Source organism: Danio aesculapii, chromosome 7 (assembly GCF_903798145.1).
Source record: "Danio aesculapii chromosome 7, fDanAes4.1, whole genome shotgun sequence".
NCBI lineage: Eukaryota > Metazoa > Chordata > Actinopteri > Cypriniformes > Danionidae > Danio > Danio aesculapii.
Window position 1 is genome coordinate 25,254,245 of NC_079441.1, and position 14,651 is coordinate 25,268,895.

At 33.6% G+C, this 14,651-nt stretch overlaps 3 protein-coding genes across 5 annotated transcripts in view; 2 read left to right on the forward strand and 1 right to left on the reverse strand.

Annotated features, from left to right (window-relative positions):
• tspan18a (tetraspanin 18a) overlaps window positions 1–1,906 on the forward strand; it is a 58,559-nt gene extending 56,653 nt beyond the window's left edge. For 2 of the 3 annotated variants that reach the window (XM_056461422.1, XM_056461423.1), the window contains one exon: window positions 1,161–1,905. In XM_056461422.1, the coding sequence (XP_056317397.1) occupies window positions 1,161–1,208 (48 nt within the window). In that variant the 3' untranslated portion in view covers window positions 1,209–1,905. Of the gene's footprint in view, window positions 1–1,160 lie in introns of all 3 variants that reach the window. The other variant, XM_056461421.1, reaches the window with a different exon arrangement.
• Window positions 1,907–7,288: 5,382 nt separating this feature from the next.
• On the reverse strand, window positions 7,289–10,183 carry si:ch211-107p11.3 (GT1 domain-containing protein). The gene is made up of 5 exons (XM_056462818.1): window positions 9,724–10,183; window positions 9,583–9,653; window positions 8,249–8,434; window positions 8,110–8,168; window positions 7,289–7,991 (listed from the first exon to the last, which is right to left on the reverse strand). The coding sequence occupies exons 1-5, from the start codon at window positions 9,888–9,890 to the stop codon at window positions 7,827–7,829; spliced, it is 648 nt and encodes a 215-aa protein (XP_056318793.1). The 5' UTR covers window positions 9,891–10,183; the 3' UTR covers window positions 7,289–7,826.
• Window positions 10,184–10,387: 204 nt separating this feature from the next.
• The window catches only part of ext2 (exostosin glycosyltransferase 2), a 46,092-nt gene continuing 41,828 nt past the window's right edge, over window positions 10,388–14,651 (forward strand). Inside the window, exons 1-2 of the mRNA XM_056461424.1 lie at window positions 10,388–10,559; window positions 12,643–12,981. Coding sequence (XP_056317399.1) covers window positions 12,667–12,981 — 315 coding nt within the window. The 5' untranslated portion in view covers window positions 10,388–10,559; window positions 12,643–12,666. The remainder of the gene's footprint in view (window positions 10,560–12,642; window positions 12,982–14,651) is intronic.

Here is a 14,651-nt window from a genome sequence, read left to right on the forward strand (position 1 = left end):
ACTAATACCGACCGCTAGTTCACTTATAGTTGCATTGTTACTTGTAGTTAACAGGAAAGCTAAAGGGACCATAAATGAGTATTGACAGGTTAAAAACAGTCAACAAATACTTTGAATTGAGATTTTGGCTGACAATGTTATTGTTTATTATTATTATTATTATTATTATTATTATTATTATTATATTTAATTTAGTTTAGCTTTAGTTTCCTTTATTTTTGTCATACAAAACATCACAATAGATTGTAATGCAGAACAAAATTGCGTTACATCAGACCCAACAAGAACATAAAAAACACCAAAAACACTATAAAAGCCTAGCTTAAGCTTTGTAATTTCATAAATATCTAAAAATATATAGTTATATATAAAATATAACCCAATTTAAAATATATAACGTTATGGAATCAATAAATAATTAAATGACTATTGTACAGTTTGTTATAATAGTTATAATATTGACAATTTGTGCTAGTTTAACTATCACCACTGGCTTGCATGGTTTAGGGCTTGTGGAGCTGCGCATCCATGGATTTGCTCTTCAGTGTTTGGACTTTCAGCAGTGAAAATTAAACCACACTGAACTGAACTAAACTGAACTTAAACTATGAAAACTGGACTTGCACGGTTTCAATTCACTTTAATCTTCTATGTTAAGCCGCTTTGACACAATCTACATTGTAAAAGCGCTACAGAAATAAAGATGAATTGAATTGAATTGAATTTTTTACATGTATTATTGCACACTAGCTATCAATTGTATTTAAAATATGGTCTTATTCAAAAGTCTTATAATGACAAGATTAAAAACTATCACGAAACTGCACTGATTTGCTCCTCAGGCTTAGGTACCGCCTGCCTGATGGCATGAGCATGAGCAGACTATGGCCAGGGTGGGTTGGATCCCTTAAAATGCTATTTGTCCTAGAAAAACATTGTTGATAGAGTTCCTCAATAGATGTCATTTTCACTACAACTGACCTTTCGAGCACTTGTAGTTAACTTAGTAATTGTAAAAACCATTTTGAGTAATTGTAGTTAACTGAATGTTAAAAGAGGAGCATCACCATAAAGTGTTACTCTATTTTGAAAACTCTAGTCTAGTGTGTTACTGTATTTGCATTAAACTAATTTTTATTTGTTTTTCGATCTCTCCTCAGCTGTTTGCCATGGTGTTTGCTATGTGTTTGTTTCGGGGAATCCAGTAATGTTTACATGCTGTATATAAAGATATTCTGAGGAGGAACATGGTATGGCACGGAAGACGGTTTTTAAATATGAAAACACTTATATATTTGCCATCTCTATGTATATTGTCGTGTTGGAATATCTGAGAATTGCCAAAAATGTGTCAATTGTACTTCACAGCTGGGACTTTGAGATACTTGTTTGTGAAAAACAAAAGCAAAACTCATTATTAAATTAAGAGTTGTATCTATGGCAGTCCTTCAAGGTCAACGGAGGACACCTTGCACTGATATTTGGTTGAATATTTATAGATAAAAAAAGACTGATTTGTACCTCTTATCTACAGTAGATTCACCACTGCTCCAGAGCCATGCTTACAAAATACACTGTGTGAATGGAAGGGTGTCTGTGAAACAGAGAAGTTTGATTTATGTGTGTGTGTTTGTGTTTCTGTAAAAAAGAATCTGAGAGGCCAGCAGCTTCTATAAAGTAATGTTGTTTGTGAGTTGCAACCTTGAATATTTTGTGATTTTACCAAAACTGTGCTGTATTTGTGTTGTATATTGTACACGACATTGAATGATATTAAAATAGAAAAGACGAACATCCTGAGTGCGTATTTACATTGTTTTTCTGTATTGTGTGTAGCTATTTTAATAATATGTCGAAGCATTTTAGATTATAGCTTCATTTTGTGGTATATTCAAGTACTTCAAACCAAATATGCTGCTAAATCTCAAAGTATGCGTCAGTTTTAGGAGTATAGACAATATTATACTTTGTAATGGTATATTAATGCAATGCATGTGCTTTGAATAATTTTTATGCTACTTGGTTTGCCATTTCTCAAAATAAAAAAAACTCAAGCCACTGTTTTTTAATGCACAAACCATCAGAAACATATATACAACAACACAATATAAAAGGAAAAAAAACCCTAATAAAACAATGGTAAAAAAATTATAAAAATTAAAAAATTAAATCCAAAAACCATAATGTACAGCATTTTTACATCCAATGATTTTAAGAATTAACAGGGGAATTAAAAAAAACCTATTATAATAACTAATACATATCTCAGATTGTTTGCTTTTCATCAATTTCACAGTAGAAATAAAGAAGTCAAACTCGATACAAAAAAATTATTAAAGTGGGAGATGACTGAAAATTTCTGTCTGTTTGTGTATGTGAAATTTTTGCCAGGAAAATAAAGAGATTAACAGTGTATTCAAGACTTTTGTTGGATTTGTTTTCATAATAAAAAATATATATATTTTAATGTAAAATAATAATTACATTTTGTCATTTAAAATATATTTGGCTAGATCTTTCCAGAAGCTGTTTACAACGTGCATTCAAAACATACATGACAAAGGCTGTCTTTATCCGCATTACAGAAACTACACATGTTCTCCATTTCCATGTGCTTTGGTAATAAAGATTGTACTGGGTAAATTGTATGTAGTATTTTAAAATTAATTTCCTTAATTGAACTCAAGCCACTGTTTCACAATCAAAAAAAAAGAGTTCTCGTGACGTCTCATCAGGCAGCCACGGAGGCACAGAATGTAAACAATGGCAACAATTCCATACTCTAAACCAGGGGTCACCAATCTCAGTCCTGGAGGGCCGGTGTCCCTGCAGGGTTTAGCTCCAACTTGCCTCAACACACCTGGCTGGGTGTTTCAAGTATACCTAGTAAGACCTTGATTAGCTCATTCAGGTGTGTTTGATTAGGGTTGGAGCTAAAATCTGCATTACACCGGCCCTCCAGGAACAAGTTTGGTGATCCCTGCTCTAAACGGTAGGAGTAGTACTATAAACTTTCAGAAGTTATAACACATCAAGCGGAAGAGAGAAAATACTGTCAGGAACAAAAGGTGTTTATGGCTGACCAAACTGAACCAAGAGGTAAGAATCTTGAGAACATGTTTGTTCTTGTCATTTACAGCGAAGTAAATGAAATAGGGTACCAGCTTAATTTCAAACCACCATATTTTACAAGGATATTTGTGATTTTGCTGATTCCACGCGTTTTTTCCTGGTCTAGACAACACGAATAGGCAAAAACAGAGTATTCCGTAAGTTACTAGCACACGTACAATCAATACTGTTACATCAGAGCATTGCCAGTATGGTCGCACATACAGGTAACGTTAACTGACCAAATCGCGAAGTTAAGTGTAACCCTATAGATAGCCTACCTTTGTGATTATTGTGTGTGCGGATGTAAAGTGCACGCCCATAGCCAGGGTGGTTCGAAAGACCTACTCCTCACTGACAAAGGTCCAGAATTTGTGCAATACACAAGCTCATTTGTCCCATTGACTGCTAAGCCATAATAAATTGTGAAAATAACTAATCGAAGAAGGCTTCGGCCAAGCGGAATCCTCTTTTGGCTGTTGCTTCAGCGTGACAGAGAGGTTGAATGTGCTGGCCAGTTTGTGTTTGCCTAATAAATGACAATAGGCTAGTTTTTAATTTATTTAAAACTTGAACTGCATCCTTTTCCCCCTAATAATATATGATGTAAGAAATTTGTATTTGAAAAATAAGTATTATTCTCAAAACTTTTTCTTCTAAGTCTTTAGGAAATGTTTTTGGTACATCAAGGGTTGATGACTATCTGACAAGCTAATCCATAAAGAAATAGTCCTTAAAAAGTATTTAAACCTCATAATTAAATAGAAAATGAGGCTAATAACTGCAAAAAGGTCCATATTTTAAGAAAAAAGAACCACCCCTTTCACCAGGCTGGCTAAGGGCCTGAAGTGTAATTTTTATCTTCTACAGTGGTGTATAAATAATGCATCATGAAAGTAATATCAAGGATTTTAAAACAAATCTTTGCGGAAAAGAGGATTTACAGTTAAAATACACAGAAAATGCAGCATCAGTAGAAACATCTGGCCAGTGCATTGGTTTGTTTCAATGCCAAAAACAAGAAACAAAGTGCTTTAATCTCAGTTTAATTATTTTCTGATGTACTTGCAGGACAGGTCAGCTATATGAGGCCACTGTAGGACCCAAGTCATGTATGGAAGGATGAATTAAGTCTCACTTGAGTTTGAAATGAATGCTTTAGTTTGTTAAACAAGCTTGCCATTAGATTTTCTGCCAGAGTATATTTTAAATGAGCTAATTATCTCCTGACCACTGGAGAGCATCAACATGTTCAGTGATTTGTATTTGTTTGATAACCTGTAATTATTTTCTGAGGGCTAACAGCTTGTTTCATTTTGTTTTCATGCTCGACAAGCAGAAAAATCACCAGTAAATGATTTAGCTATTTATAAAACAGCTATTTATACTTGTTAATTGCTTTTAGTGGTAGATTCAAGATAGAGCTGCTTTTTTAATCTTTGGTTTTAGCTATTCGGGTCATGCACATTCTCATAATGAGGTGGAAAAGTTCAATCAGATCAATCAGAAATGGGAACCAAGATTTATAATTACTTGACTAACAGATGTCCAATGACTAATGTCTGCAGGGACAGAGAATCCAACAATGTGAGAAGCCCAAAATTATTACGATCCTGTTCATTGACAGAGATACCTTTTCTACTTGCCGTAAAGTACATCCAATTTTCAATTGGGGTCTTGTTAAGCATAAATGATGTGACTTGTAAATATTGCAAAGAGCAGTAGATTTATATAAAACATTCTTTATTGCAGCTCAGTAGGCACTAGGCATGTTAAAAAAAGAGGCAGATAATCCTGATATATAATCATAAATATTCAAACAAGTTCACCTAATCAGCCCACTTACAATAACATACAATACAATAAAAGTTCACAGCACTCAAAAACCAGTGGGTGAAAAGTACCTGTGATGGCCACTTATGACATTTCACTATACCATGAGGCCACTGTATATTTTGTGAATGTATGTTCATGATGACAACAAGGTGGACATACATCCAAATTCCATTCATTTTAGTTCTATTTACTTATATTGAACATACTTTTCAAATGGTTGTTGACTAAGTCCAAATTTTATATATTTTATCAGTATCCCTAATCAGACAATATGTGATTTTGGAGGCACTGGCTGGGTAGGCCACAATAGGCACTGAATGATAAATAAAAAAAAACATTGGTTGCTGTACAAATCTCTCATTTAACTTAGAACTTAAAACTTAAATATGAAATAAACTGGTGATAATACAGCATAAGCAATGTCTCTCATTTCACTGAGAACTGAATGTTAAGAACCGAAACATGCAAGCGCCGTTCTGCCTACTCAACAAACTAATCCCATTCTGCACAAGCTAGTAATGGAATCTCTCGGGTAAATGTTTTTGGTCCAAACATCTTTGCTTCTGCCCTGTGATTTCTTTGATTTTCTCTCCATTGCTTTCGTCTGTTCTCAGCCTCAGATAAATTCCTTATGATGATCAGGGTGATCAGGATTGGCACCCAAAGCAGCTTGCTTTTTCTTCTGCTAGCTGAAATGTAGATTTCATGTGTCTTTATTGTAATTTAACATATTAACATTATAACAGATTGACATAAATATAATTGCTGACATGCATATTCATTCATTCATTTTCTTTCTCGGCTTAGTCCCTTTATTAATCTGGGGTCGCCACAGCAGAATGAACAACTAATTTATCCAGCATATGTTTTACGCAGCAGATGCCCTTCCAGCTGCAACCCATCACTGGGAAACAACCATACACTCATTCACACACATAGACAATTTAGCTTACCTAATTCACCTATACCACATGTATTTGGACTTGTTGGGGAAACCGGAGCACCCAGAGGAAACCCACGCGAACGCAGGGAGAACGTGCAAACTCCACACAGAAATGCCAACTGACCCAGCCGAGGCTTGAACCAGCAACCTTCTTGCTGTGAGGCGACAACACTACCTACTGTACCACCGTGTCAACATGGATATAAATTGTGTTAATACTTATGAACACTTTGTGCCAACAAAAATGACATATTTTTTCAAGTATTTTTGGTGGAGAATTCCCTCAATGGCTTTCCTCACAATTGAGAATTGCAATCCTCAACACCTTTCTCGTCTCCTTGCTAAGAGTGCCGCTTTAGCTACTGGGTCTGCATTAACCTTTTGCCGATGCCTAGCAACCCTCCCTTTGTTTGCAGACATCTAAATAAATCAATAACAAATCGTTATTGTTATGGACTGCTATTTATTACTGATGTAAAGTTGAGAAGGGGTAGAATTAAATAGGCATATGCTTTTTCCTATTCTTTTTTGTAAATGTATTTGTTTTGCATTGAGTCATATTATTGCTTAACAATAAAATTTGCTTTAAAAAAGTCAATAATGCAAATAATAATTATAAATACAAAATCGCATTAAAATATTTTAGATTAATGTAAATAGAGTCATTATTTTAACATAAATTTACTGTATAATGTCATTCAGTGTAATGGATGACACTGTGGTGAAAACGCCAACCTCATTTCACCAAGTAGGACATGTTTTTGGATTATCATTTATGTTAATCCTGGAACAACATTCCAATCAGAATTAAGGCATATGTTTACTGTTTATGTCAAGTTTAGGCTTCGAACAAAAATAATGTTTCAAGATCAACATAGATGTTAATACAGACTGCACCGTACTTGGAAAAATCATGACATGCGTGGTGAAAAAGATTTTGTATCACACCGAATGACAAATGCATTACCCTGCATGACTTTGACTTATATTGCAGGCTATCAAGGCCACCTATATTAAACAATGTGGTTGAGAAGTAAAGATAACAATTATTTACAATATTTATATAATAATTATTCATATATATATATATATATATATATATATATATATATATATATATATATATATATATATATATATATATATATATATATATATATATACATACATATACACATAGTTTCACTTATATATTCACTCAATGGCGTTGTTTTATACTTCTATAATTTCTCACACTGTGATGGATTTAAAAGCAATAAACTCACCTTTTGCAGCACCACACTGTCCTCATTGTGCCCTCTGATGATGTTACTTTGTTTTATTAATATCAAAATCCCTTCTTGATGCTGTTACAATGAATAATGACTAACAAACTGAATATTTGGGACAAAAGACCCCTGGTTATTTCAATGCTTAAGAAAAACAATAACACTTAGTTTTAATGTAACACAGCCAGCACTTTGTACATTCCAAGAACATAGATATTTGTAGTGTATTGTTTTATGTTTATTCAATGCAAAACCTAAGTTCGGACCTTTACAGTGAATGCCATTTTTGCAGTTTAAAACATTTCATTCATATTTGACAATTTTATTTTAACAAAAGTAATTTAAAACATCAGAATCTACACTTAGATTTAAGGATTTCAGTGAATATAAAATCACTTCTGTAAATTTCATTTGATGCTGTCACAAAAATGTGACATATAGCACTTGACCCATATAAAGCTGCAGTTCCATTCTGTTCACTTTTAAATACATTTCACAATACCTTTGACTAATCACTAATTTCCTAAAACTGTAGAAATTAACCGCATAGAAAACTAAGAATCTTCTCATATATCAGTTTTCACAACTGATCTGAACTAAGGAAATGTTTATTCAAACATCAAAAAAGTTTAAAGGGTACGCTTATCATTCCCTCTGATGATTCATATTCAGAAGTCCACAGTTACGCTTACATCCAATTTTCTGTCCAACAACTGTATTTCTTTCTCCACCTTTTGCATTTTTAAGGCTCTGTATGCCATTTCCTGCTTTCTGTTGTTGATTTCTGTTTGGAGATACTTCTTGTATAAAGTCTTAACATCTTCCACAGGTTCCTTTAAAAAAGAGAGCATTAGTTATTTAGCATTTATTGCGTGTTTAATACTATATTATTACTTACTATTATAATCAGCAATATTCAATGATTTTAAAATTAAACAGCAGCAAACTCACAGAGTCCTGCTCTTCATCTGATAACGGTGGTTGTATCAGGGTGATTCCATGCTCAATCACTGAAATGAGGTTATGTCAATGGTGTATATTTACAGCAGGGTCAATTAACGAAGACAACTGAAGGCTGTGGTGCACATACCTTTCACATAACTGCTGCAGCCAGGCATATCAGGCATATCTCCTGGATCAGAGCTGCAGCCACCCACTATGCTCTCTATGATAGGACCGTCCACATTGTTCTCTATCGGTGGCTCCTCTTCATCTATATACTCCTCTTTTGTTTGAACCAGGCCCATCTTCTTCAGTGCAGCCTTTCTCTTGTTTGCTAAATTATAAGTATTCATGGAGTTAATAATAAAAACAAACATCCGAATCTTTTCTTTTATTAAATTAAAAAGCCCACTAGGGGGTGCTGGGGGTCTACAGAAGATGTCACAAAAAAACAAGGAAAATGTTAATAAAAATTTTAAGGTAACTGCCTGCTCCACCAACTGGTTGACCATGTTTTCACTCTTTTAAATAATGAATGTTAAAGTTAACAAAAAAACAAACAAACAAACAATCCTGTTGCATTACTACATTTGATTTTGGTTTTATTGTAACAACAACAATTATTATCAGTGTTATTATTACTGTTGCCCTTTTTTCTTTTTCCTGTCATTATTACTTTCGTTAATGTCACTCCTCACCACTGATTGGTCTCTTTCTATCTATGCTTTAATTCTATCTATGTTATTTGCTTCATTTATTGACTGTTATACATGCTGTTTATGTACAGTATATATGTATCTTTTATTTTCTCCTTTCTCTTATGTGTGTACTTATGGCATGTTCACCTGTTTACCTTTACATGCGCGCACACACACACACACACACACGCACACACACACACACACACACAAAAATGCTGTAAATGCAAACACGTGCACCTGACTGTATTTTATGACTGTATTTAATTTATGTACCTCTTCCATGTTTTAAGTTAAAAAAACAAAAACAAAACAAGAAATTGTATTAAATGAGAATCTGAAATATTTGATGGCATACTTTAAAAAATAAAGATGATTTAATATTCAACTTGTTTTATTTTGATTATGTTTTTAGATAAATTGGTCTTACACTTCATATTTTCACATTTCTCATAGTATATGTATTAATTCCTGGTACTTTTACAATAAACCAACATATCAACCATTTGGTATTGGATATTTTAGAAATTATTCCCCAGTTGAAAATTAAGATAATATGTAACCCTACATTTTATGTACACGAGGAGGTGGTGTGTAAAATAAAGTACTGCCAATAAGGAAGTACATAATATAACTTACTGAGAAAAAGAAATTGAATTTAAACAATAAACGCAATCCATGTTTAACAATTAACAAGTTTACGATATATTCTAAAAATTTCCCCACATTATATTGTTTGAGGAAATTAAACCAAAAATGTAAACCTCACAAAAAAGTGACCAACCACTTTGAACGATGTTCTTGTATTTCGTCTTCACCTGCTGCCACGTTCGTCTTGGCCCCAAAGGATTGGATCTGTCATTGAAATGTAGACTTGAAGAACAGTGGAGTAGAATTTTTGTAATTAAGTATTAATTGTACTTACGCATTTAATTTGCTTGCTATTTTTCGCCACGCATCCTGACGGAGTCTTGCAGCCGCTATAGTGTTCCCTTTGGTTTTTATTAAATGTCTAACTTCGTCATAACCTTCCATTAAAAGTTGCAATTCAGCAGCACTGAAATAAGCAGCACGCTGCTTGGCCATGTTCATTTTGTCTTTTTGTTTGAATAAACAACAGTCAGTTTGTAAATAATCTGAAACCTAAATCCGAGATGTTGACCGAAACCCCATTTCAGGTACGGACTCGAGCTAGCTCAACCCGGGCTATGCGAACTAATTCGGGCTTTGTTAAACCACGGTCGAAGAACGGGACCCAGATGCCTGTTTCTTGCCTAAAAACATTAGGCTTATAGAAAAGGTTGCTCTAATGTTCGAAATAATGTACAATAGTAGACTTTTAAGTTATTTACGCCGTATGAAAAATGGTGGCTGAATCGGTGAGATGATAGCTGTTGTTTGTGGTTGTGTGTAAAATAACCGAACAAGCTAGCTATCTAGACAGCCAAGCAAAGCATTGTCATACCAAACATGCTGTCTATATAGGTGGCTCAGTAGGTTTTGAGACGCAGACATTGATTACATTCGTTCTTCCTCTACAGCAGATGGCGCGACGCAACCCAACTGACAAGAAACCCGTGCGTTAATATACACGAAGGACAGACAAATCTCTTCTTTCCTGTCAGCTGTCCTTTTAGTGTAAGGAATGTGTTGTGGGATGATAAATAACATTCAACCTAAATATTCACCATACTGGAACAACAAATGAAATAATGTTTGCGGCGTGCTGAAATTTGAGGCCGTAAGCTGGACATCGTGAAGGTTAGTTCATGTTTTTATGAGGGCTAGCCTATCTGCTATCGTTAGCGAGTGTGTTTTGGAATTGTATTCAACTAAGGAAAGGACATATTTTGTTTAGGTTGGTTAAATACAGCCTGCTTGTATTACTAAAGATGAACCATATAGAGATAAGTGGATTTTGGCATAAGTAAATAACTAAAAATGCATTGATTGGATGAATCATTCGTAGGTTGAACATTACTAAGTTATAGATTATGTGTAGTTAACACGTAATAACATTGATTGATTGACAATTAGTTGATAACATTGATTGACAATTAGTTATTAAACGAGCAGTCATGTAATTTAACTGTGATTTGTTGCTGCTGTCTTCTAAAGAACAATTAACGTTAGAATAGTCCGTCATGTAATCAGTCTAGAAATCTGATCAATTCCCACATGAATAAATACTATGGTAATTTATAGTAAATAAATACAAAAGTGCTTTTGAAGCATACTATAGTAACGTGTATTATACTGTATTTAATTTACTGTTTACAACACGCTGCTCATGAATGCAACGTTACTGCATACTGCAGTATTGACTATACTGAACTGTAAAAATACTGTAACATTAGTATACTTAGTACAGCAAACTGTGCTATATTGTAGTAGAATATATAGTTGTTGATAAGTTTACAACCCTATAGTTATATTGCCACAGAAACCGAATAATTACTAGAGCAGATTAATTCAAGTACTTTCAGGTAGGGTTAACTTGAAACTAACACAATCAATTATTGTATTTTTTCATTTGGGATCAACTAGGGCTGCACAATATATCATTTCAGCATTGATATCGCAATGTGATCATCCGCAGTAGTCACATCGCAGGAAATGTGGTGTTGAGTTTGTATTATAATTTAGCATTTGCTTGTGTTTTTGATGCCTGTGATTGTATAATTTTAAAAGCATTCAGGTATAAGAAATTGTACCATTTGTGACCTTAACTACAATTATTTTTATCAATCAGTTACTGTACTTGAATTCTGTTAAACTCGGGAAATAATAAAACACTTTATTTCAACTGTATCTTTTTCTTGATTGAATTTATAGATTGTTACGCATGAATATACTCACAATATATGCAAATACAGAATGCACTGCAAATAGCACAGACCACAACGTAAATGTGTCGGGGAACCCCAAAAAGTTAATAGATTGTTCATTGGTTTTTATGGAGACGCAAATAGTAAACATTAATTTATCAATTTCTGACTAAACATGTGCATGAAAATACTCACAACACATGCAAATACAGAAATGCACTGCAAATAGCACAGGCCACAACGTAAATGTGTCGGGGGACCCAAAAAATCCTAGATTGTTTATTAGATTCTATGGAGATGCACTCCCACTGCAGAATCATCCCAGTTGATATAACATAAAAAATTATTTCCTAATAGAGATATTGAGTCATCTGGTGGAATTGTATTCATATCGCAATATATATCGCAAAATAAAAAATATTGCAATGTTAGATTTTTCCAATATCGTGCAGCTCTAGCATCAATCATAATGAATATAATTTAATTAGATTGGTCAACCATATATCAGAATTTCAAAGAAATATATTAAAATAAACATCAAAATAAATGTAAATATTGTTAGACTTATATAAGTCATATAATCACAATTAGAACAATCATAAAAAACATGAACTAAGTAGAACTGAAAAAATTTATCAGATTCCAGTCATAAACTAGAATGAAGTAAATCATTTATTGCATTATTATTATTATTATTATCATTATTATTATTATTATTATATGTTTATTTATCCTTGATTATCATCATAATAACTTAATTAAAACTTAATGGAATAACTGCATTATGAATTATATTCAATTAGTTGGATCAATCATATAATAAACTGGAATTTAAGCAATCAGTAACAGCATATTTATATTTAATTTTCTGAAATCACTTAAATCAACCATATAGCTAGTTAAATTTTTAAAATCATGTATGTCCTTGAGAACATTTAATGATTTTCTCTGACATATGTTCATATACATCAATACTGTTAGTGTATTCTGAAGTGCTCTTTTGTGTCTTTTCGCAGTGGTTTTGTCTGGACAGGCTCATCATGTGTGCATCAGGGAAGTACGGTTCTCGGGGCCCTGCTCTCATACCCCGCATGAAGACTAAACACCGGATCTACTACATCACCCTCTTCTCTGTGGTCTTGCTGGGATTGATCGCAACAGGGATGTTCCAGTTCTGGCCTCACTCCATTGAATCTTCAGCAGAATGGAGTCTGGACCGCCGCAGTGTGCACGATGCTCCTTTGGTCAGGATTCCTGTGAGCAGTCCTATTCCTGAGAGGGGTGACCTGAGCTGTCGGATGCACACCTGCTTTGATGTTTATCGCTGTGGATATAATCCCAAGAACAAAATCAAGGTAATGTACAAACAGAATGTCATATTTAATGTTGTTTTTTTACTTGATAGTTGGACGTTATCGCTGTGTATCTTTTAATTAAGAAATCTTGCAGTAGGATTTGCAAATTAGAAACATATAGTTAGTTGACATCCGGAATTAGCTCACTATGCACATTCAATAAACAAGTCACCTGTGGGAGACACAATCTTTCCTCTCCCTATGCATCCTCTCCCTTTCCTCTCCCTACTGCACTATTTAACATTTGCACATTTAAAGTTTGCACATATTCATTGCACTGATTCATTTATTTGAACTGGACATACCCACTGCACATGGACATTTGTAATTATGTTTATCTATCTGCACACTCCTGATTATTAATAGCATCCTGTACATATATTCATTTATTGTAAATCTGTTCATAGCTAATACAACCTGTATATAATGTTCATAGTACATCCATCTGTAAATATCACCATAGTTTTTCTATAACTGCACTTTATAACTTATACCTATATCCTGCACTTGTTGCTATTGCACTGCTGGTTAGACCTAAACTGCATTTCGTTGTCTTGTACTTGTACATGTGTAATGACAATAAAGTTGAATCTAATCTAAAATCTAATCAGACACCCATAAGGAAACACACTTTGCTCTATCATGCTGTATTTAGACTGCAGATCTTGGTGGTGAATTCAGATTTTGTGACTGTATTAGATTTTTTTTTTAACGACCCGCTAACATCATCTTTTAAAAGTATCTGATATCTACGTGCACATGCAAAGACCCAGAAATGAAGATTTTATTATCATACCGCTATGATAATAAAAGAATGCTCTTTTCTTCATTCCTGTAATCTGTTAGCTGTGTTTAATTTTTTTTTTTTTTGACAAGCTGTTTTGTTATAGTTTAGGACAGAAAAGTTCTCATTTGACCATCTTCTTTTAATCAAGGTTTTTTAAACCAGTAGGCATTTTAATGTCGTGTCCATGGCATGATTTATGCACGTGATCTATGCAGTTTTAGCTATATTAGTTTATATTGTTTACACTACAGATGTTGCACTCGCTCTCTCTCGTTAACGTGCTTGTGTAAAACTTTTTACCGTTTCGATTTTACATCATTTGTACCTTTTTAATGATGAGCGACTTGCGTTGAAAATCCGATCTGCCTGCTTAAACTGCAGACATGAGGGCATGTATCCGTAGGCCTTTCACAATAATCAATACATCAACTTATCGCAAAACACATGGACATGACCTTAGGCATTTTTGGTGATGCAGCAGCAATACATATCGTCCATACATAAACACCTATTCTAACAACATTTTAGCTGATTGTGCCACATCTCAATCTCTATTAGAGGTGTCAGTATGGTTAAAAACACTATTATATATAACACAATGTAGTATTAATTTATAAATTAATCTTTGGGAATACAATTTTATGTGTTCTTTGGAAGAGTGTTGCTGCATTGTATTGTCATTCAGGCATTATATAATGAGCGGCATAAAATAGTGTTAAAATAACATTAATATAATTTATCGCAATACATTTTGATGCAATATATTGTACAACAAAAAAATTGATATTGTGACAGACTTGCGTATCTGATTCATATTGGATAAATTTCCACATATGAATAAGGCCTGAATCTGATCTGAGTGTATCAGAATCCATGTAATGTT